General features: G+C 52.2%; 3 protein-coding genes across 11 annotated transcripts in view; 1 reads left to right on the top strand and 2 right to left on the bottom strand.

Moving 5' to 3' along the window:
- Cchcr1 (coiled-coil alpha-helical rod protein 1) overlaps positions 1-6,080 on the bottom strand; it is a 15,026-nt gene extending 8,946 nt beyond the window's left edge. For 2 of the 8 annotated variants that reach the window (XM_027388568.2, XM_027388565.2), the window contains exons 1-5: positions 5,774-6,080; positions 5,048-5,199; positions 4,696-4,762; positions 4,278-4,479; positions 1,626-1,929 (exon numbers count right to left, since the gene is read on the bottom strand). In XM_027388568.2, coding sequence (XP_027244369.2) covers positions 1,626-1,929; positions 4,278-4,479; positions 4,696-4,762; positions 5,048-5,199; positions 5,774-6,065 — 1,017 coding nt within the window. In that variant the 5' untranslated portion in view covers positions 6,066-6,080. The other 6 variants (XM_027388566.2, XM_027388567.2, XM_035450928.1 and 3 more) reach the window with 6 other exon arrangements.
- Positions 6,081-6,160: 80 nt separating this feature from the next.
- On the top strand, positions 6,161-10,123 carry Tcf19 (transcription factor 19). Of its 2 annotated transcripts, XM_027388638.2 has the most exons (4): positions 6,163-6,325; positions 6,582-7,138; positions 8,122-8,674; positions 9,824-10,123. In XM_027388638.2, exons 2-4 carry the CDS (start codon positions 6,901-6,903, stop codon positions 9,831-9,833), a joined length of 801 nt encoding a protein of 266 aa, XP_027244439.1. In that variant the 5' UTR covers positions 6,163-6,325; positions 6,582-6,900; the 3' UTR covers positions 9,834-10,123. The 2 variants fall into 2 exon arrangements, with proteins under 2 accessions (XP_027244440.1, XP_027244439.1); XM_027388639.2 differs by lacking the exon at positions 9,824-10,123 and having other exon boundaries at positions 6,161-6,325; positions 8,122-8,678.
- Positions 10,124-12,289: 2,166 nt separating this feature from the next.
- On the bottom strand, positions 12,290-16,712 carry Pou5f1 (POU class 5 homeobox 1). Its single transcript, XM_027388626.2, has 5 exons — positions 16,314-16,712; positions 13,712-13,832; positions 13,408-13,538; positions 12,887-13,045; positions 12,290-12,780 (listed from the first exon to the last, which is right to left on the bottom strand). The coding sequence occupies exons 1-5, from the start codon at positions 16,710-16,712 to the stop codon at positions 12,514-12,516; spliced, it is 1,077 nt and encodes a 358-aa protein (XP_027244427.1). The 3' UTR covers positions 12,290-12,513.
- Between the last annotated feature and the right edge of the window lie 5,090 nt (positions 16,713-21,802).

Genomic DNA, 21,802 nt, shown 5'->3' with positions numbered 1-21,802 from the left:
AATGAGAGAGATGATCACTGTGAGTTCGAGACCAGCCTGGTCTACAAGAGCTAGTTCCAGGACAGCCTCCAAAGCCACAGGGAAACCCTGACTCGAAAAACCAAAAAAAAAAAAAAAAGAAAGAAAAGAAAAAGAAAAACCTAAGATGTTCTTGGGAAGCTGAGTCAGAAGTAGTGCCTCAGGTTCAAGGCCAGCCAGGGCTATATAGCAAGACCCTGCCTTAACATCCTCCCCACCCCCTAATGCCATAGGCACCAAGCCTGCTGCCTGACAGTGCATTTCCCCAAGCTCTCTCCTGAGGCTCTCCCTGCTCCCTTTGTTCAGGTACTGTCCCTCCTTCAGGAAGGCCTCTCATCCTTTCCCTGCCTGCAGCTTTCTGAGCACTGGCGGCCCCAGATGACGGCCCCAGCTGATGCTACATCAGCAGCTGACCCTACTTCAGCGTGTCCTCATGAGGATGCTCTAGGGTGGGAGGGCCTTCACACTAGACCCCAGGCAGTGCCAGGGGCATCAGAGCAGCCCGAGCTGTGGAACCAGTGGGTAAGGTGTCTGCCCTGCTTCCTCCTGCAGGATCTGCCCTGCTGCCAGCCCCTTCTCTACAAGTATCTGAAATGAAGCACGAAGTCTTTTTAGACATAAAATACAAATCGGATTGGGTTATTTCCCTGCTTTTTCCCCTGGAGCCTGGCATGGTGGTGTGCACCTTTAATCCCAGCACACGGGAGGCAAAAGCAAGAGGACCTGTGAGCTGCAGGCTAGCCAGAGCTATACAGTGAGACCCTGACTCAACAACAACAAAAACCCCTTCTTTTCCGGGGACTCTGGGGCTGAACCTGCAGCCTTGCGCACACCTGGCGAGCACTCTGCCAGTCTCTTAAAACCTTTCACTGGTGTTTATCATCTGTCCACCTATCAGCAGTTAATCTCGCTCACAATGACTGTAGAGTCGACTTCTGCACTCGGTACCAATTACACGGGTTATCAAATATCAAAGCAGGGTGTCTGCTTAGTGAAGCGACCAATTCGGAGAACCTTCTCGGTGATGACTCACAGGGCAGCAAGCCAATTGCTGCCCCGATATACAAACCAGACACTCATCTTTAAAGCCTCCCTCCCTGCCTCTCCATCGCCTGAAGTGGCCCTCCCTGTCCCTAGACCACATTACTGCCCCTGCACCCTGAGGCACTTTCCCAGCTGCAACTGGCTTATAGGCACACGTCCTACACCAGACTGTAATTCCCTTCTTGAGAAGAGACTGAGGCAACTTGCTCGCTCAACTGATCCCCAGCTAGCTCCTACCTCAAGGATGGCAAAGAGAAGACACACTGGGCATTCTGACTGGACATTCAATCCTTCCCAGTCTTCTGCAGGACCCAAACCCCACTTCTCCACTCCCTCCCTCCACCATATTTCCCAGAAGAGTACTTGGCACCGAATAGGAAGAAATACTACTTCCGGAGTGCAAGCTCACTTGGCTTCCAAGAAACAAGTGCAGTCCAAGGAAGACCCAAATACCCAAGTTCTCCCTGCCGAGATCCCACGGCTCTGCTGCTACGAGGCTCCCTGAAATTTGCTGGAAAGTGCACCCCGAAAAGTTTCTCAGCCCCGCTCACCCCCATGTTCACCTGCTCTTGGTGCAGAGTCTGAATCTCCTGCAGTTCCCTCTGGTTCCCCTCCTCCAGGTTCTTCCGGACCATCTCGGCTCCAGCCAAGGCAGCGCGCAGGCCCTCAGCCTCAGCTTGGCCAGCTTTCTCTGCCACCGCAAGAGCGTCCATCTCCATGGCCTGAGCCTCCAGCCTCATCTTCTGCTGCAGGGAGGTCTCCCGGAGCATCCGAACCTCCTCCTCCAGCCGTCGTAACTCTTGGAGCTGCCGGGAGATCAGCTCCGCCTGCTGGCTCAGGGCACCGGAGACCCTCAGCTCCAGAGACCTTCAAAGACAGGTGGGCACGGGTGAGACCTGTCCCCGGTACCACCGGGAGGGTGGAGACAGCAAAGAGAATAGTAACCCTCGACTTTATGTGGGGAAGCAGGGGCTAAGGCTGAGGCAGGAGGATCTCCACATTCACACCATCACCTATCAAGTCCCTACTAAATATGAGATCCACTTTCTGGGCTCAGGGAACCAACCTAAACCAACCTAAATCCCTCCAGAGATCCATTCGTAAGCAGACAGATTAAACATCAAACCTGCACGTGGGCAGAACACATTCCCAGTGCGAGGGTCAGAAGAATGTGCAGAGCTGGATTTCCAGTTTAGGACAGCTAAGCGGCAGGGACTGATCTTTTGGTACCAAGTGTTAACTACAGACTTCTTGGTTGTTTCATTTGAGACAGGGTCCCCTGTCGCCCAGGCTGACCTTAAACATAGTACACTGCAGAGGCTGTCCTGGGGCTCGGGACACTGCTGCCTTTACTGCTCCATCTGTGCACCCACACACAAATTACACAAACATAACAAAACCTAAAGTCACGGGGTTGGGGAGCTGGCTCAGAGGTTAAGAGCACTGGCTGTTCTTCCAGAGGACCAGGGTTCAATTCCCAGTACCCACATGGTGGCTCACAACCGTCTGTGACTCCAGTCCCAGGGGATCAAGCACCCTCACCTAGACATGCATGTGTAAAAATAAAGTCACTCAAGTTTGCTGCTGGTCGGTCTCTTCAGCTTCTCTTCCTGGGACCTCTCAGGTGTCAGAGGTGGCCTTCCCTCACCCTGCACTACACCAGTGCACCTGTGGCCTTCCCTCACCCTATACAACATCAGCGCACCTGTGGCCTTCCCTAACCCTATACAACCCCCCCAGGCTCTTGGTGAGTGTTCACCACACTGTCCGGGGAGCCTGAGGACGCTCCATCCACAAATGACTCAGTCATGCATATCTAAACTAGTTTGTGTGGAGGCTCCTGTGGTATCATAGGATCTCATGTGACTGGAGGCTCGTGAAATGACTTGCCACAGTTCCCTATGATCTGTCTCCTAACGTCCTGTCCCCCTTCTTCATCATGCTTTCTTCCTTGGCAAGTGGCAAAGCAACACTCCGGTATACTGGGAGAGGCACACATGAAACAACATGAGTAAGACTCCTTACTCTCACACACAGACACGGCTCAGTGGTTGAGAGAGCTTGCTGCTCCTGCAGAGAACCCCAGTTCAGCTCCCAGCACCCACATTCAATGGCTCACAGTGCCTGTCACTCCAGTGCCAGGGAATCCTACACCCTCTTTCGGCCTCCAGGTGGGCATGCTCACATGCAGATACATGCACATAAATAAAAATACAATCTTTTTTGTTTTGTTTTGTTTTTTTCCCCAGACAGGATTCTCTCTATGTAGCCCTGGCTGTCAGGGAATTCACTCTGTAGACCAGGGAGGGAGTGGCCTTGAACTCAGATCTGCCTGCTTGTCTGCCTCTCTGGGATTAAAGGCAGGCCATGCCCGGCTCAAAAATAAAATCTTAAACCACATATGCCGAGCATAGCCAGCTCCAGTGGTGTATGCCGGGAAAGGCCCTTTTAACTAAGAGCCAGCATGTCACTTCGTTTCACAATGGCTTCTGGGCAATCCATCTCCTCCCTCAGACATTTACACTCCTTCTTTATTGTTAACTATATGTTTTTACTTGATAACTGTTTTTGTTATATATAATTTTACTATGTTAAAGTAAAAGTAAACCCTTCTTTTTATTTAGACAGAAAAGAGGAGATGATGGGGGATGCCCTTCAGTATATATGTTTCTTTTATTGGTTGATGAATAAAACACTGTTTGGCCAAAAGAGGCAGGAAGATAGGTGGGGCAGGGAGACAGGGAGAACCCTGGGAGAGATGCAGGGAGGAGATGCCATGTAGCTGCCAAAGGAGTAACAGGTCTGGGCATTTTCTGGTAAGCCAAGACCACGTGGAAATACATAGATTTATAGAAGTGGGTTAATGATGAAGAGAGAGCTAGCCACCAAGAAGCCCTAGCCATTGGCCAACTGTTTTATAACTAATATAGTGTCTGTGTGTTTATTTGGGGCTGAAGCGGTGGCAGGACCTGGAGGAAAAGAAACTCTAGCAACACTTGTTAATTGGGAATTTAAGTCCAGAGCGCGCGCTCTCTCTCTCTCTCTCTCCTCTCTCTTGATTTTCTCCAGGGCATAATGGTATATGCAGTGTAGGTACCAACAATGGCCTACAGAAAACCACACAAGTTATGGAACCCAGGGCTGCTGAAATAAAGGAATGTGTGTATAAAGGATCATTAGCAAGTCTGAGAAAAAGGTGATTGACAGATCCCTACCTGCCTCTCTGCCCTGGCCCCTGCCCATCTCCATAGACATCCTGTTCCCTCATGGTCACTGTGGGCCTCTGAGAGTCCAGCTGCCGCCTCTCTAGGACATCTTGGTCAAATGTGGATTGGAACTGGGGAATGTCTGAAGCCCAGGTCGGGGCCATTCTCGGCCGAGCTTGGAAGTGGGAGGGAGGAACCAGTCCAGCAAAACCTGAGGGGGTGGGTCACAAGAGTAAAGACTGTCAGTTTCTCAGAGAGAGAGAGGAAGACGGAGGGAGGGAGGGAGGGAGGGAGGGAGGGAGGGGGAGGGAGGAAGGGAAGGAGAGAGAGAGGGAGAGAAAGAGAGGAGAGGGAGGGAGAGAGGGAGAAAGACAGAGGCAGAGAGACACAGAGAGACTTCCCAGCCTCCTTGATTGGCCTTACTGACCTGAGGGAGACAACATCTCCACTCTATCTGAAGCCTCTCGATCTTGTCCGCAAGAGTGTAGGTTCCCCTGGACAGTAGGAGAAACAAGGAGACTCCAGTTCAGTTTTCAGGCCACCTTCCAAAGAGGAAGTCCTATAATAACAAAGCCACAATCCTTCAGTTACTGACAGATCTGCCCAGCTCTGAGCTTCTCTCTCCCTACTTCCCTAACAAGGCAGACTTGCTTGTCCCGAACACACGCTCCTGACAAAGGAACCAGGCAACAATCATGGGGTAAATGTACCGAGATGGGGGCCAGGGGATGCTCTTGGGGATTTTGCTTCTACTACAGGATTGTGAGTGGTGCCTTTACCTTCCTCCTTAAGTGTCTACGATCCCTGTAGCTCTGGTCTGGAGGTGAGCGGGCCTGTTGTGAACCCCGTCTCCACAGTTCTCGCCATGGTATGGTAGGGACGTTGGGAAACCCATCTAGGCACCACCGCGCCATGATTTCTGGGTCATTTCCTACAAAAGCGTTAGCCCAAGGCCTGGCACCAGAAGAATGGGGCCTCATGTAGGGTTAAGCGGCTTCCCTAGGATCCCCAGGGAATGCAAGCAGCCTGGAGCGCGTTGCCAGGCAGCCAGCTTCCTGTTATCTCATCGGAGTCTCCCTGCAGCGGGCCTCAGTTTCTCTCTATCCCCTCTGCTTCCATTCCCGAAGCCCTTCGCTGCTCAGAGTCCTGCAGCATCTTCTTTGTCCAACTCCCGTCCGAACTCAAATTTTTTGTTTGTTTGTTTGTTTTCCACTCAACGAGATCCCTACACGCTTCTCTTCCTAGTCCTACTCTGCATTTTTCTTGACGTTATGGTCCCGGTCGCTCGCTGTCCTCAGGTCTGCCCTCTCCTCTCCTGCACACACCCACGGGCTCATCCCCCTCACTAGGACCCTGAGCTGTAAGGCTGCCCCGACCTCCTCATCTGTTCTTTCACCGGGCTCCTGCACCCCTCCTGCCCTGTGGACCCCCTCCACCCTCCTGAGCACCCCCTCTCAGGCCCCTTTCCGCCCCCAACCAACCGACTCCGGCCGAACGCTCCTTACCCAGCGCGAGGTCCGCCTTCTTGCCACGCCCCTTAGCCCCTGGCTTCCCCGCTAGGCTTCCCGCCCTGAGCACGCATGCGCGCGGCGGGTGGGGTTGGCGGGATGCTCTAAAGCCCCAACTCGCCCCGCCTGCCGGAAGGAGGAAGGAAGAAGAACGGCGCACGCAGGCACACTGACTCCTCCAGGCCTTCTCCGCGCCCTGGCGGCCCCGCCCCATCCCGGGAACCCGGGAAACCTGCAGGCCAATCAGAAACGGCGGAGGGCGGGAGATGGACGGCCCCTCCCTGCGCATCGTCCAGTACAGCGGAGGAGGGCGAGTCAGATGGCCAATCAGAGACAGCCTGGGGAGGGGCGCGGGCTCGCAGGCGCGAAGCTGGACCCGGGAATTCCGTAGGAGGAGTCTGCGCGGTGCGCGCCCGCCGGCTCGCCCGCTCGCCCGCCCGAGCCGCGCCCTCCGGAGGGCGGCTTCCTGGCTGTCAAACCGCAGCGGGAGCGAGGGGCACAGGGTGTGGAGTCCTTCTTCGGGGCACCCCGCAAGCGCAAGAGGAGAGGGTGAGCTCCACCTTGTTGCAGAGTTAGGGACCTGTCTGCGCCGCCCTTTGTGGGTGACAGCGGATTCCCTTCCCTCGGGGCAGGACAGAAGGGGTGCTCTACCTGGATTAGGAAGTTTGACCTGTAGGCTTCCCTCCCGGCTCCTGCTTACACTCGAGGGGACACGTTCGTGTCGCACGCACGTCCGTGTAGCGGGACCTCCTCACCCCGCTGGGGTGTCCCCAGCTGCCGCTTAAAGTAGCTTTGCCTTGAACAGATTGCTACAGCCTCCCCGGATATTCTGCGGCCTGAGGACCCGGCATCACGGAGGTCCCACAGGACGTCTTCCTGGTTTTGCATCGCGAAAGGGCTTCTCCGGAATTGCTTTTGAAGTCTCATCTTGACAGCCGCTAGCTACAGCGGTTGCATGCGTGTCCAGGCCTCTGGCGCTCTTGGAAATCTGTGTTTCTCAAGTTGGCATTACCCACAGTGGGGCTGCTGACGTCAGACAACTGAACCGAAGCCCCCGGTGCATGGCCTGGGAGTAGGAGAGGTGATGAACTGCTGAGAAGCGGTGCAGAGGGGAGCACCCCCCCATGCTGCCCTGCTTCCAGCTGCTGCGCATAGGGGGCGGCAGGGGCGGTGATCTCTACACCTTCCACCCCCCGTCCAGGTCAGGCTGCACCTATCGGTTGGGCTGCAGGGCTGACCTGTGTGATGTGGCCCTGCGGCCCCAGCAGGAGCCGGGCCTCATCTCTGGGGTCCATGCATTGCTGCACGCTGAGCTCCAAGGGGACGACTGGCGGGTCAGCCTGGAGGACCACAGCAGTCAAGGTAAGCGGTGAGCAGGCAGCCCCAGGATGGCATGAGTAGGGGAGCCTCTGGGACTCCATACCTGCCTCCCAGAGTCCCTGTCAATCTCTGGTAGAGCAGACAAGCAGGATCCGGTTTGATCTGCCCATGAGAGCTGTGCAGGACTAACCTGCCCGGCTGCTTTAGCTCACACAGGGCTAGGAGGGAGGCGCTGGGGTGTCATCAGTAAAGTGGACATTCTAGCACTATGCTCACACTTGACTCAAGTGTCCAGGGTTGCTGAACCTCCTTGTTCCCATTAAGGCGGTGTTCTAGTGACCTAGGCATTCCTTCCCAGCTCAAGGCAGCCTCAGAAGCCTGGCATCCACAGTTCTTCCATCCAGTTGCTACTAGGTCAGACACAAGCTCTGGAGAAGCCTAATCTGAGGTGTTTTATAACAGCCAGCAGGAGCATACCGTTGTGGGACAGGCCCTGTAGCGTTACATGAAGATGGCGCTGACACCGTTTACAGTCAAAGAGAATGAGAGCAGGAGGGAAGTTTGGCGGTGTGTGTACACTGTGATCTCAGCACTTCAGAGGCTGAGGCAGGAGGTTGGCTCCTGAGTTCCGGGCCAATCTAGGTGACAGATTGAAACTCTGTCCCAAAAGGAAAAGAAAGAGTGGAGGTGTTTAGCGGTAGGGTCTGCTCAAGCAGGATCCAGAGCCGGTAGCGGTGGCGGCTCAGGTTTTTAATCCCAGCACTTGGGAGGCAGAGGCAGGTGGCTCTCAGAGTTCAGGGCCAGCCTGGTTTACAGAGAGTTCCAGGACAGCCAGGGCTATTACACAGAAACCAAACCAAAAGAAGAAAAAAGCAGGAGCATAGTGAGGAAACTTCCCATTTGTGAGGCCTCAAGTTTATTGTCCCTGTCCTGGCCCCACCCTGAAAAACAAATGGCCAGCTCATGGTACCTCTCACCAGACATTTGTTTCTATTGTCATTTGTCTTGTGCCTTACCATCAACAGGGACTTTGGTCAATAATGTCCGACTCCCCAGAGGCCACAGGCTAGAGTTGAGCGATGGTGACCTTCTGACCTTTGGCCCTGAAGGGCAAGCAGGAACCAGCTCCTCGGAATTCTACTTCATGTTCCAACAAGTCCGGGTCAAACCTCAGGACTTTGCAGCCATCACCGTCCCTCGATCTAGGGGAGAAGCTGGGACTGGCTTCCAGCCTATGGTGCCCTCCCAGGGGGCACCCCAGCGGCCTCTCAGCACCCTCTCCTCTGCCCCCAAGGCCACACTGATCCTTAACTCCATCGGCAGCCTCAGCAAGCTGCAGCCTCAGCCCCTCACCTTCTCCCGGGGTGGTGGCAGACCACAGAGCCTGGCTGTTCCTACGCAGCCTGGAGAAGTGGGAGCCTCACCACCTGCTCCACCCACGAGAAACCGGAGGAAATCAGTTCACAGAGTGTTGGCAGAGCTGGATGATGAGAACGAGACTTCCCTGAGCCCTCTGTCAGTCCTCATGGAGCCCAGGAAGAAGCTCCGCCTGGAGAAAGCTGCCTTGGTGTCCAGTGGGTAAGTTGAGTCCTCAGTGTTAATCTGTCAGTACCTTACACCCGAGACTCCTTTTTATAGCCTGAGACCGGAGTCTTCAAGGCAGGGATGAGCAGTACAGATGAACTCTGGGTTAGCTTTCACCCATAAACTCAGAAGCTAGTTGTGTGAGCTTGGAAGAGTAATGGTTAGAACTAGACCAAAGCAAAACAAAACAAAAAAACAAAAATATCCAGGCTAGAGAGATGGCTCAGCAGTTAAGAGCACTGGCTGCTCTTGCAGAGAACCTGGCTTCAATTCTCAGGACCTACTACAGTTCTAAAGGATGCAATGTCCTCTTCTGACCTCTGTGGCCACCAAGCACATACAAGCTAACAAAATACTCATACACATAAAAATAAAATACAGGCCTGGCATTGGGGGCGCACGCCTTTAATCCCAGCACTTGGGAGGCAGAGGCAGGCGGATCTCTGTGAGTTCGAGGCCACCCTGGTCTCCAGAGTGAGTGCCAGGACAGGCTCCAAAGCTACAGAGAAACCCTGTCTTGAAAAACCAGTAAACAAACAAAACCAAACCTGGGGTAGGTGGCGGCGCAGGAGTGTCTCACTGGGACATTACTTGGCATGCACCTGACTTGCCCAGAGTTGGAGTCACAGTTGTGTAAATAAAACAGTTAATTCCTCAGTACTTGATAGTTGAGGTGGAAGACAAGATTTCCAAGCATGGGACCAACTTGACCCATACTAGAGTAAGCAGGTTAGTTACCCAGAGGCAAGGTTGTCAAATTACTCAGGAGCACCCCCGCTGTAGATGAGTGGGGAGCCCTGTGTAGCCCCTTGCTGCTACCCACTTCAAGACAGTAGCCTGGGTTTGCCCGTGATGGCGCCTGGTACATGACCTGCAATGGCTGTAGCATCCAGGCCATACAGGATGACATGTGGGCTTTCCAGGCCAGGAAACACAGATATGGTTCTGGGCCAGAGTAAGGAGAACTTAGGGGCTAGAGTGATGGCTCTTGTAGATGACTTATGTTCAGCTTACTCCAGTCCCGTGGGATCTAATGTCTCCTGGCCACCAGGCACACAAATACACATACTTACATACAGGCAAAACACTATAATTTTTTTAAAGAAAAGAATGGATGCTAAGAAATGTCTCCTTTCTCCAAAGGAGGGATTAACCACATTGCTACAGACTGACTAAAGGCTGGGGAACCCTCACGGCTGATGTGACAAAAGAGAGAGATGGTTTCCTGCTAAGGATGTTGCTGCCTTCAAGTTACCAGTGAGCTGGAATGCCCAGTAACAAGGAATCTAGCCCTGTTCCCATGGACGCCTGAGTATCTGCAGCTAGAGCAATCATCGCAGAAACCACCCGCAGACTTCCTTATGTCATGGCTAGCGCTGTCTGAGTCTCTGAGTGGCTTTCCATAGCCTTGCCTTTATAACAAAATAAACTGCTTCATCCACATAGGGGTAGCATTCTTATGAGTCTAAGCCCGCTTTCGAAATGATGGGAAGCCTAGACTTGGTATAGTCTGCAGATGGAATTCCCCACAGCAGAAGCACCTGTGGGAACCACATGGCCAAGGAATAAGATGGCTGTGAGTGTGAAAGCAATTGCTGCCAAGCCTGATCACCCACACTGTTGAAGGAGAGAATGAATGTTCACAAGTCGTCCTCATGCTATGGCACTCACTCAAGTAGTCACACATATATAAGTTTTGTGGTTTTGGGGAGGCAGAGGGGATTTTTGAGACAGGGTTTCTCTGTGGCTTTGGAGCTTGTCCTGGAACTAGCTCTTGTAGACCAAACTAGGATTAAAGGCATGCGCCACCACCCAGTTACATACAGTTTTAAAGTTGAGTATGGTGTGTGTGGGGGGGGGTGGGGAGTTGTCTGGAGAGATGGCTCAGAGGTTAAGAGCACTGGCTGCTCTTCCAGAGGTCCTGAGTTCAATTCCCAGCACCCACATGGTGGCTCACAACCATGTAATGAGATCTGGTGCCCTCTTCTGGCCCGTAGGCATACATGCAGGCAGAACACTATACATAAACAACTCTTTTTTTGTTTGACAAGGTCTTTTTTTTTTAATTTGCTTATTTTTATTACATATACAGTGTTCTGTTTGCATATTTTGCCTACACACCAGAAGAGGGCACCAGATCTCATTACAGATGGTTGTGAGCCCACCATGTGGTTTCTGGGAACCGAACTCAGGACCTCTGGAAGAGCAGCCAGTGCTCTTAACCCGAGCCATCTCTCCAGCCCCTGTACATAAGTAACTCTTACTACTATGTGTTCCTGGCCAGCTTGATCTACACAAGATCCTGTCTTCAATAAGAAACACCACAAAGGGTAGATTTCTGGTAAGGCCGACATAGAACAAAAATAAGTCTTCAAGACTGGGTTTTTAGTTGGAAGAGATGGCTCAGCAGTTAGTTAAGAGCGATGGATAGCATTTAATCCCAACACTGTAAAGGTAGAGGCCATCCTGGTCTACAGAGTTGCAGGGTAGCCAGACTACACGAGAGAAACCTTGTCTACAGGGACGAAAGCATCAGCTGTTCCTGTAAGAGGAACCAGGTTTGGTTCCCAGAACCCACATGGCTGCTCACAACTTACAAACTACAGCTCCGGGGGATTCAATACCCTCTTCTGTCACTTTACACACGGTGCACATACATACATATATACATACATACATACATACATACATACATACATACATACCAAAGAAAAATTGGAATTTTAAAAAACAATTTGGGGCTGGAGAGATGGCTCAGTGATTAAGAGCTCTTCCAGAGGTCCTGAGTTCAATTCCCAGCAACCACATAGTGGCTCACAACCACCTGTAATGAGATCTGGTGCCCTCTTGTGGCCTGCAGGGATACATAATAAATAAAAACAAACAAAAAAAACCCAAGCCGGGCACATGCCTTTAATCTCAGCACTCAGGAGGCAGAAGCAGGCGGTTCTCAGTGAGTTCGAGACCAGCTTAGTCTACAAGAGCTAGTTCCAGGACAGCCTCCAAAGCCACAAAGAAACCCTGTCCCAAAAAAACAAAACAAAACAAAAATCTAGGCCAGGCAGTGGTGGCACAAGAGTCAGGTGAATGTCTGAGTTAGAGCACAGCCTGGCCTACAAATCGAGCTCCAGGACAGCCAGGGCTGTTACACATAGAAACCCTGTCTTGAAAAATAAAACAAATCAGTTTAGCTGGCATGGTGAGACCCGCCTTTAATCTTAGCACTCCGGAGGGCAGCAGTAAGCAACACTCAAGGCCAACCAGTGAGTTCCAATCCAGAACAACCAGGGCTACACAGGGAAAACACTGTTCAAAGACTTTGTTTGTTTTAGTTTAAGCCCACTAGGACCTCGAGAATAGCATGGTGACTGAGGGATATTAAATGACTATTCCATCCGCTGGCAGAGATACGATCAATCTAAAACCTCAGCAAGTATGTAATGTCTTCCTCTATAGGTTGAATTCCAACCCAAGTATTCCTTTGGCATTTTGTAACCTCCAACAGTTTGAATGGCAGTTCTGTTTGAGGACTGCCTGGGTATGAGGATCCATTACTGGGTCTCTCTATCCCCAGGCTCTCTAGTAACTAAGGGAAGACACTAATTAAAGTTTAGTGATCTAATATGGCTCAGGCTTTATTGTTTAAAAACAAAATGATGACTGACAGACTCATAATCAACAGCATCACTGAACTTCTGTCTCCCTCTACTGTATTCTGTGCTTTCGATCCCCTCGGGAAAGGAACTTAACCCCAAAGCTGTGATGGTTCCAGGTTCTCTACCTCATTTCCCTTGCCTCAGCTCACCTCATCATCCCCAGGCAGGGCTGGTGCCTCAGTTTGAATGCATGGGAGAGCCCAGAGCAGTGATGGGAACAGAGGTTAAGGCCTCACCCTCAGGAAAAGGGACAGCAGGGTAGAAAGTGGTGAAGTGGGGGCTCCCATAGCTTGGGGCACCAAAATGGGGCCCTGGGGGCAGAGGGAAAGATACAGGCCCCCCTGGGAAAGGAGACCCGGCAGCTTCATACTCTTCTCGTTGGGTATAGTCGGTACTTGATCGTTTGCCCTTCTGGCGCCGGTTACAGAACCACACTCGGACCACCTAGGTATAGAAGACTGACGTTAGCTCAGGGATGCTGGAGCCAGAAGTGAGGAGGTGTACCACAGGTCAGGATCTGGGTACCACGGAACAGGGTCTGGGTACCCACATCCTTCTCCAACCCAAGCTGATCGGCGATGGCACTGATCTGCTGCAGACTGGGCTTTGGGCACTGTAAAAACATGTTCTCCAGGTTCCCCCGCACACGGTTCTCAATGCTCGTCCGCTTTCTCTTTCGAGCCTGCACCAGGGTCTCGGCTTTGCATATCTGGGCAGGGGAGAGAGGTTGACAGGGCAAGTTTAGGATTTGGCTGGTCAACACAGCTCCTCGTTGGTGTGTGACTTGGGAGCAAATTGCTAAGGGAGTGAATGTTGACTGCATGTGGCCCCCAACACAAAGTTCCATTGGGCTTGGACTGCTTGCCTGGGATGAGAGTGACCCACGAAAGAAGGAACCTGATTGGCAAATGTTAAAGCCCTGGGTTCCAATCCTCGGCGCTAGAAGGGGAAAAACCAACAACAAGACACAGGATCGCTGCCTCTAGTGGGAGAGGGAGACTCAAGGGAGGATTGGAAGCAGCAGGCAGGATTGTACCACAGGGAAGGCAATGTGCATGCGATATAGCTCACCTCCTGAAGGTTCTCGTTGTTGTCGGCTTCCTCCACCCACTTCTCCAGCAGGGGGCGCAGCTTGCACATGTTCTTGAAACTGAGCTGCAGAGCCTCGAAGCGGCAGATGGTAGTCTGGCTGAACACCTTTCCTGGGAACCAATCAAAGGGAAAGTGAGGTAGCATCATGGCCCCCTTCTCCTCAATGTCTAGTCCTCTCCCTCTACACAAGTGAGGGAGAGGTAACGCCTAAAACGCTCGCCCCTTGCACCTACACTGAGAGCTGTGACAGCTGTGGGGTCGAACGTACTAAGGGGAAACCCACCGAAGAGAACGCCCAGGGTAAGCCCCACGTCGGCCTGGGTGTACCCCAAGGTGATCCTCTTCTGCTTCAGAAGCTTGGCAAACTGTTCCAGTTCCTTCTGCAAGGCCTTCACATCCTGGGACTGCAGTGAGAAACAGGACTTAGGTTGAGAGTCATACTGTGAGCGGTCAGTCTCCGCCACTGGGACCCAGGGGGTTGGTCTGTGAAAAGATCTCAGCATCCCAGACTGCCCACTAAAAATGGTCTGCTTATGTAAATACCATTCACTCTTGGTCCCTAGGTGCCAGGGACCGCTTTTCCCCCATGCAACTGGCCACATTCGAGACCCAGAGTTCCAGGCATGGCATCACTTGTCTAGTATCCCAGGCAAATTCCCATCTGCTAACTAATTACCCAAAACAGCCCCATTGGCAAAATGTCATTATCCTAGTTTTCAGTAAGTCTTAAGTCTACAGAAATAGCCAGGGACTGTAGAGCAAGCATGCAATCCCAGCACTCCAGGGGCAGGCAGGACTATACAGATAGTCTCCTAGCTCAGAACAGGGGCCTAGAGAAAATAAACATCACCAGGTCCATTGGATTCTAAACCTATACCTTCCCCCAGCTTGAAGTTCCTAAACTATAACAAAGCACAAGTGGGGATATTGAACCAGGGACTCGTGCACTGCCTCGGTCTCTCAAGCCCTGGGTTAATAGGATCCCCCACACTCTGTTTGGCTCCTTTAGAAACCCACACACCACAGAGTAGACAAATGCCCCGGTCTCATGAGCTGACATTCCAGTGAGGAGAAATGGGAGTGCTGTGGAGAAAACCAAGAGGGCAGGATAGTGGGTTGTATAAGTGACCATTTGAATTAATATGGTAGTCAGCGAGTCAAATGAGCCTTGGAAGCTGAGTGAGATGTCACCAAACAAAATCTGACTCACATCCTAAAGTATGGATTTGGTGCTAGCCAGACAAACTTGAGTTTGATCCCCCCATGCCCACAGGTGCACAGTGGCAAACAACAAATGTTTGGTTTATCTTTTAAAGTTAAGGCCTGGAGGTGGTGGCACATGCCTTTGATCCCAGCCCTTGAGACGCAGAGGCAGGCGGATATTTGTGAGTTTGAGGCCAGCCTGGTATACAGAGTGAGTTACAGGACAGCCACAGCTACACAGAGAAACCCTGTCTTGGAAAACAAACAAACAAAAATAAATAAATAGTAAGCAAGGCTATGGCAGACAGTGGTAGTTAGGACCGGGTGGAGAAGGCAGAATGGATGGCCTGTTCACCCACGTATGAGTGGACGAAACAAATATGGCGGGAGACATTTCAGGCTCTAACAGAAGATGAAAAGAGAGGCAGTTGTTTGGTGGTGTAAGTGAGCATTGACGTAGGAGAGGGGCAGGAGCAGGTTGGCAGAGCAAAGGTTCAGGACTGAGAGAGAGGTCTATCTTAGAAGCTCCTGTTAAGTCTGGCCAACCAGAGGACAGACAGGAGCAGCAGCCATCGAGGAACTCCCCAACGCAGTTCCGAATCCGTCCGGAAGGTGTTTCAATGGGAAGAGATTTTATCAGCTTCAAACAGACTGATTTCAACTCCAACAGCTCCTCAAAAAGACCAAGTGCCCCCAGCTTTTCTAAATCCTATTTTGTGGATTTGGAATTAGTTAAACTACAGTTACTTGCTTCATTAAGGCCACTTAGGACATGAGATAAACTACTAATGCCGTCCTAGGGGACTACCGATAGCTAAAAAGATGCGAGATAATACATAAGCAGACACTTGGTGGGGGGGACGCCCAATTCACTAATTACTAAGAGGTAGGGGCTACTGGCCGGCATTGGCGGCCGCTCACGCCTCCTCCTCTAGATGCCTAATTGCTTACACTGGCTTCCCAGTGCTGCTGGGCATCTGTGGCAGCCCTTCCAGGGCCGGCTGGAGGCTATCAGGCCATCAGCAAAGCCAGTGCACTCACAGAAAGGTCTAGAAATGGCCTGGAGACAACTCCTACCTGAGTGTGTCTGTTTCTTGTTTACAGCTTAAGGAAGTCAGGCCGAAATGGACCAGATCTGCAGCTCCAGCTCTCTACACTTTGTGTAAAAGGGTTACTAACACATGGGTCCGAGGCACAAGGTGAGGACGGACAGGCTGTAAACTTGACTGGAGACGAACCCAACCCAACAGCATCCAGAGTTCCTATCAGTAACCAGTCACACCCAAGCTTCTGAGTTAACAATAACTCCAGGGCAGGCAGCGCTTTCACCCTCCAGCCATGCTTAACCCTAAAGCCAAAGTCCTGGGTCTGACAGGGATCCAAGTCCCCAGAAGGGCTAAGTGCGGTCGAGGACCAGTTGAATCCCACCAACACTGCTGCTCAGTCAGGCCCAGAAATCGACCAGCCGACATGACAAGAGCCGGCCTTAACAATCAAGGCCAGTTCCCGGTTCCTGCAATTCTGGCTTCTAGTTCAAACCCTGCCCTGCTTCTCAGGAACAGGCAGCAACCACAACCCCTTCTTTGGTAGGAAGGTTGTACTGCAGGCTCCCAATCGCCTTCGCTGATGCCTCTGCCAGTGCAGCCATGTCCCCCCCCCCCCAACAGTCCCATCTCACCTACCTCCTCGGGACTCGGTTCCACCTTCTCCAACTTCACGGGGACAATGGGCCTGGCAGTACAGGGCCCAGGGGAGGACTCCTCCGAGTCGTTCTCCACTCCTGCTCCTGACTGGCCCTCAGGCTGTGAAGTCTCCAGGCCAACTGGCGGCACTAGACCCAGTCCAACCTGAGGTCCACAGTATGCCACCCCTCCACAGAACTCGTATGGTGGGGGACAAGGGGAAATCCCCAGCACTTCTGAGCCTGGTCCAACCCCTGGCCCGATTCCAGGCCCACCTGGTGGCCCTTGGAAGCTTAGCCAGGTCCGAGGGTCCACCCAGCCAGGCTCCAGCCCTCCTGACCCATCACCCCCACCAGGTGGAGGTGAGAAGGCAAAGTCTGAAGCCAGGTGTCCAGCCATGGGGAAGGCGGGCACCCCAAGCCCGGGGGCCTGACCAAAGGAGGGCTCACCTAGGGACTGTTAAAACCTCTCTCCCTCCCTCCCTCCCCAATCCCACCCTCTAGCCTTGACCTCTGGCCCCGCCCCCTGGATGGGTGGAGGAGTAGGCAATGGGGGTGGGAGAAACTGAGGCGAAAGATGTTTGCCTGTGTCTGGAAACGGAAGGCTGCGGACACCCTGAAGGAGCAACCTTCAGGGCAGGACCCCAGGGGGCCTTCATTTTCCACTCACCATGTCTACTCACACCTACGATGGGCCCCCAACACCTCAGAGCCGCCCAGGATCCCTTCCACTTCTCCACATTCCTCAGGGAGCAAGTGCTTGTCTCCCCATCCCACCACAAAGCCTCTTGGTACTACCCCCCCCCGTCACTGCAGCCACCCACATTTATCGAATGCCACGTCCCAAGCATTTCTGGGGTCACCTCGGTTCTTTCGCTTACGCAAGGGCACTGCCCGCCCAGCCGCTCACCGCACCCATCTAGAATTCTAGGTTCTAGATACCGCTGTCCACCCTATCTCTGGGGACAGGCTGGCGGGCGGAAGGACGAGGGAGGCTGACACTCCATACTCAGTCCTCCAGACCTTAGAGGCTCCTCACCACGGGACTCCCAGGCCCAACCCCATACGTCCCCAGAGAGGTACTGGCTGGTTCTGAATTCTCAGCGTACATTTTCCAACCCAAATGACAAGCCAATCCGGGATCCCCCCCCACACACACACCCGTTGTAAGACCTGCACTCAGGCCCACAGTTCCCTCACAGTCAAAGCCTAGGCTTCTCCTTCCTCAAAGAGGCTCAGTCCTCCCTCCCCCACCCCCCAGCCCAGGCCTCCAGCCTAGTTCCTGGGTGGAGAAGCCCAAAGGGTGGTAGGTGTGTAGAGGAAAAAAAAAAAAAAAGACTTCTGGTTCAAAGAAGCCTGGGAGGGACTGGGGGGAAGGGTCAGGACAATGGCCTTGGCTGGACAATCCTGGTCCCCAGAGGGGGCAGCTCTAACCCTAAACAAGTGCTCAACCCTTGAATGGGCCTGGATGGCTCCCCTGGGGACAACTTCCTGCTCCCCAACCCCCCCAGCCCCAGTCCCCTCACACAAGGTTTCCCTCAGAGCTCTCTCTCTCCAATCCCTCAAAGACTGAGCCTCAGAGCTCATCTCGGTACCCGACTTCCTTTCCTCTTGGGGACTCTGGTGTTCAGCCTCCCCTCCCCCAGTCCCCCAGGCCGAGGATACCTTTGTTTCGGGGTCTCGGCTATCTGACAGATGCCAAGGGATGGGATTAGGAGGAGGGGTGCAGGACGCCTACCTTTAGCTTTGCTAGAGGGATTTTCTGGGCCTGGTCTGAGAACCCTCCAGTATCCCGTTGCTGGCCTGGTGCTTCGTTTATGTTTGCAAGAGAATAGCCCTCGGAGTGCCTGTCTGCAAGGGATGATGTTTGTCTGTCTGCTCTGACACCTTGCCCTAAATGAAGGCCCCGGGGTGGATCACACAGTCCCCAAAAGGCTCCCGGCCAAAGCACCCCACAGTGTAGACAGCCAGACCAGAGTTCTGAGCCTGAGCTCTGACCTCTACTTGGCTACTCCAGGTGGAGCCTCACCTGGGGCTGTTGGCTAGGATCTGTGGCTCTAGCTGCCTTTGAGGGCCTGAGTGTTCCTTAAGGAGTCACCCGACAGTAATCAAAAAGCCTTTGTCATTTATTTACTTATTTATATTGTTTGGAGATGGAACACTACTCCATATTTTCAGGCTGATTACAGCATGAGCAATTACCTAACCCAATTCTCTGAGACTTTTAAATAAAATTACATTTTGTGTGTGTGTGTGTGTGTGTGTGTGTGTGTGTGTGTGTGTGTGTGTGTGTGTAGGTCCCCTCTTTCCACCTTGTCAGTCCAGATGGTCTTGCTTGGTGGTGGCTGAGCCTTCACCATCTCTCTGGCCTTCCTTCTGAGCCCTACACTTCTTCCTCATCCTCCTAGTTCTATACATGAATTGCAGTACTTTTTCCATAGGTTAGTTTGAAGATCTGCAGACAGCAAGGCTGGAGCTACATTCACAAGGCAGCCTCGAACTGCCCTGGTAGGCAGATTAAGGAAGGGTAGGACAAGAGGCGCCCCTCCCAACCCATCTTCTCTGCCCGCAGGACAGAGCCATCACACATCTTTGTCATGCATTTACCTGCCGTCTGCCCTGAAGACTCAGCCTCCGGGGGGAAGGGCAGGAGCAGGCTAGACTCCCCCACACCCAGCTTCTCCACCTGCCAGCCTGAAAGTTTCCTCTACAACAGGCCCAGTAACGACCTCCCCTGCTACACCTGTTTTCCCAGTGGCCCATCTGGACTCAACACCAAACTTATTCTGTGGATTATAACGTGTGGTTGCTCTAGGTGGTGACACATGGTCAGGGCAAGAGGTACATTCTGAGTGCTTGGCTGCTTAGTGACTGGCTGGCTATCTGAGCCAGGCTGGCCCTAAGCATTCCTGGCATCTAATGCAGACCTTAACAGCAAGTTAAGTTTGTCTGAAGTCCCAGTAAGTCTTCTCAGAACTGACCTGAAGCTGAGGCTCTCCCTGGCCTGGTCCCATGCTGTCAACCCATTGGCCCTGGAGATCAGAAGGCTGGTGACTAATCTGACCCTAACCCTAACCCTTGCCTCTTGGGTCTTGGGAAATCATCATAATATATTGTCTTGTTTTGAGACAAGGTCTCCCTACATCACCATAATATCTTAAATCCCTCAAATCTGAGCCAAAATTTATTAACTCTCCTTGTATACCATATTTTAGGATCAAGTCAGGACCTGTCTAGAGAGAAGCCCACACTTTTGCAGCCAGGAGCAGCTCACCAACGTGGCAAGGAGGTATAATGGGAGCCAGATATTATTCACACCTGTAATCCAAGCCTTGGGAGTCAGAGGCAATAAGACCATAAGTCCCAGGCCAGGGGCTGGAGAAACAGTTCAGCTTTAAGAGTGTATACTGCTCTTCCTGAGACCTTTTTGAATTCTGTTCCCAGCACCCACATTGGGGGGCTTATAACCTATAATTCCAGCTCTAGGGGACCCAAGTCTCTCACTTCCCTGGGCATCTGACTGCAGATGCCCACATCCACACATGGACACACACATATAGACACATTTTTTTTTTTTTTTTTCCCTCGGAAACTAGGTTTCTCTGTAGGCCTTGCTGTCCTGGAACTCATTCTGTAGACCAGGCTGGCCTTGAACCCACAGAGATTTGCCTGCCTCTGCTTCCCTATTGCTGGAAATGAAGGTACCATCACTTCCTGGTCTGATTTTGTTTGTTTGTTTGTTTGTTTGAGAGTGTAAGGCCAATCTTCAGAAGTTTCCAGGCCAGCTTGAGCCACCACAGGAGACCTTGTCTAAAACTAAATAAACAAAGGCTTTGATGGGAAAGCTTTGGTGTGAGCCTGGCTCTGCTGTGAGCCCCGCCAGTCCTCACTGGGTTTGAGGTGTGATGGAAAACCAGCTAAATGGACTCATATGAAGGATAACTAGACTAGAGCTGGGGAACCACTTATTTTAGCTTCTAGGTTCTGTCTCTCTATGAAGCAAAAGGAAGAGGAGAAATGGGGAGCTGTGGAGAAGTGGGTTCAGTCAGACCTGGCCCAGCCAGAAAATAGTTTCCCTTGATCATTTTACAGGGCTTCCCCTGTGGATCTGCAGCCACCCCCTCCAACTGACCTGCTGGCCGCAACTTCTCTTCCCAAATCCACATGTTCTGACTGGGTTGGCAGGTGAGAGCAAGGAGTGGGAATCGGGAAGAAGCCAGAGTTGTCCACACTGGCTTGGATTCCTTGCCTTGGTTTTTTGTGCCTAACCAAAAAGACCTGAGGGAGGCTGAAGCGAATCTTGGAGATGGCTCAGTGAGCAGTGGTATTCTCTGAGCCTAACAACCTGGATTTGATCCCCGGGGGCCATAAGATAGAAGCATGTTGTCCTCTGGCCTCCAGAGGCATGCTATAGCATGGAGGCATGCTATAACAATTGGGTACGCGCGCGCGCACACACACACACACACACACACACACACACACACACACACACGCACACACACGCACACACTGCAATAAAAATTTAAAGATCTAGAAGGTAAATGTGTAGGTCAGTAGCAGGAAGATCACCACTTGGGAATGCATGTGCCAGAGTTCCTGAGCTCATTTCCTAGCAGAACTACAAAAAAGAAAAGGAAAAAAAAAAAAAAGGGAGGAAGAGAAGAATAAAAAATCCACTTGGAATAAATGAATTCTAGATTTCCTTTCCTTATTCTGAAACAGGGTTACAGACAATAGAGGCTGCCCCTGAACTCTATGTAGCCAAGAAGGACCCTGAGTTCCTGATCTGCCTAGCTTCCCAGTTCTAGTGAGCATAGTAAAAAAATAAAATAAAAAGGCACCCACTAGACCAAGGCTGCACCAGAGCCCAGTGACATCCTCATTCAAGACAACCAGCCCCTCAATCTGCTTTGCAGCTGGAGAGTCTCCCCCAGGATCCTGTACCTGAAGTCAGAGACACTGCTAGAGCCTGGACCTGACCTTCAGCAAGCAGCCTGGGACACAGAGGGTTAGGACTGCAGTTAGGAACAACATAGAGTGTGAACCTTGTGTGATGGCCCTCAGCATAATAAAATACCACTTTTTTAATACTAACCATGAATATCTACCTTCTTGCTGGCAACACCAGTGCTAGGATTACAAGTGTGTGTGTGTGTGTGTGTGTGTGTGTGTTCACTACTATGCCTGGCCTAACTCACCATTTTCTTCCAACTTAGAAAAAAAATTGCTGTCCCATTCCCACACCCCCCCATTCTCAATGGAAAGTTCCTCTCTCTCCCTCTCCCTTCCACTCCTCCTCCTCCTCCCTCTCCCCCTCTCTCTCTCCTCTCAAATAGGGTTTCACCGTGTAGCCCTGACTGGCCTAGAACTCACCTTGTATACCAGGCTGGACTCCACTGCCTGGGATTAAAGGTGTGTGCCATGCCCAACCCAAGTTTTGAGATTCTTGAAATAGGAGAATCTTTGGAAGAGCCAGATTGAATCAGA

The sequence above is a fragment of the Cricetulus griseus genome (assembly GCF_003668045.3).
Source record: "Cricetulus griseus strain 17A/GY chromosome 1 unlocalized genomic scaffold, alternate assembly CriGri-PICRH-1.0 chr1_0, whole genome shotgun sequence".
Classification (NCBI taxonomy): Eukaryota; Metazoa; Chordata; class Mammalia; order Rodentia; family Cricetidae; genus Cricetulus; species Cricetulus griseus.
This window is presented reverse-complemented; position numbering and strand designations above follow the sequence as displayed.

What these genes read in the sequence shown, in the direction of transcription:
- Pou5f1 (XM_027388626.2), bottom strand. Translation starts at nt 16,712, where the DNA reads ATGGCTGGACACCTGGCTTCAGACTTTGCCTTCTCACCTCCACCTGGT. An exon ending in TGGAACCGAGTCCCGAGGAG is followed by an intron (nt 13,833 to 16,313) that starts GTAGGTGAGATG and finishes TTCTCACTGCAG; the next exon opens with TCCCAGGATGTGAAGGCCTT. An exon ending in TACCCTGGGCGTTCTCTTCG is followed by an intron (nt 13,539 to 13,711) that starts GTGGGTTTCCCC and finishes ATTGGTTCCCAG; the next exon opens with GAAAGGTGTTCAGCCAGACT.
- Tcf19 (XM_027388638.2), top strand. Translation starts at nt 6,901, where the DNA reads ATGCTGCCCTGCTTCCAGCTGCTGCGCATAGGGGGCGGCAGGGGCGGT. An exon ending in GGAGGACCACAGCAGTCAAG is followed by an intron (nt 7,139 to 8,121) that starts GTAAGCGGTGAG and finishes TACCATCAACAG; the next exon opens with GGACTTTGGTCAATAATGTC.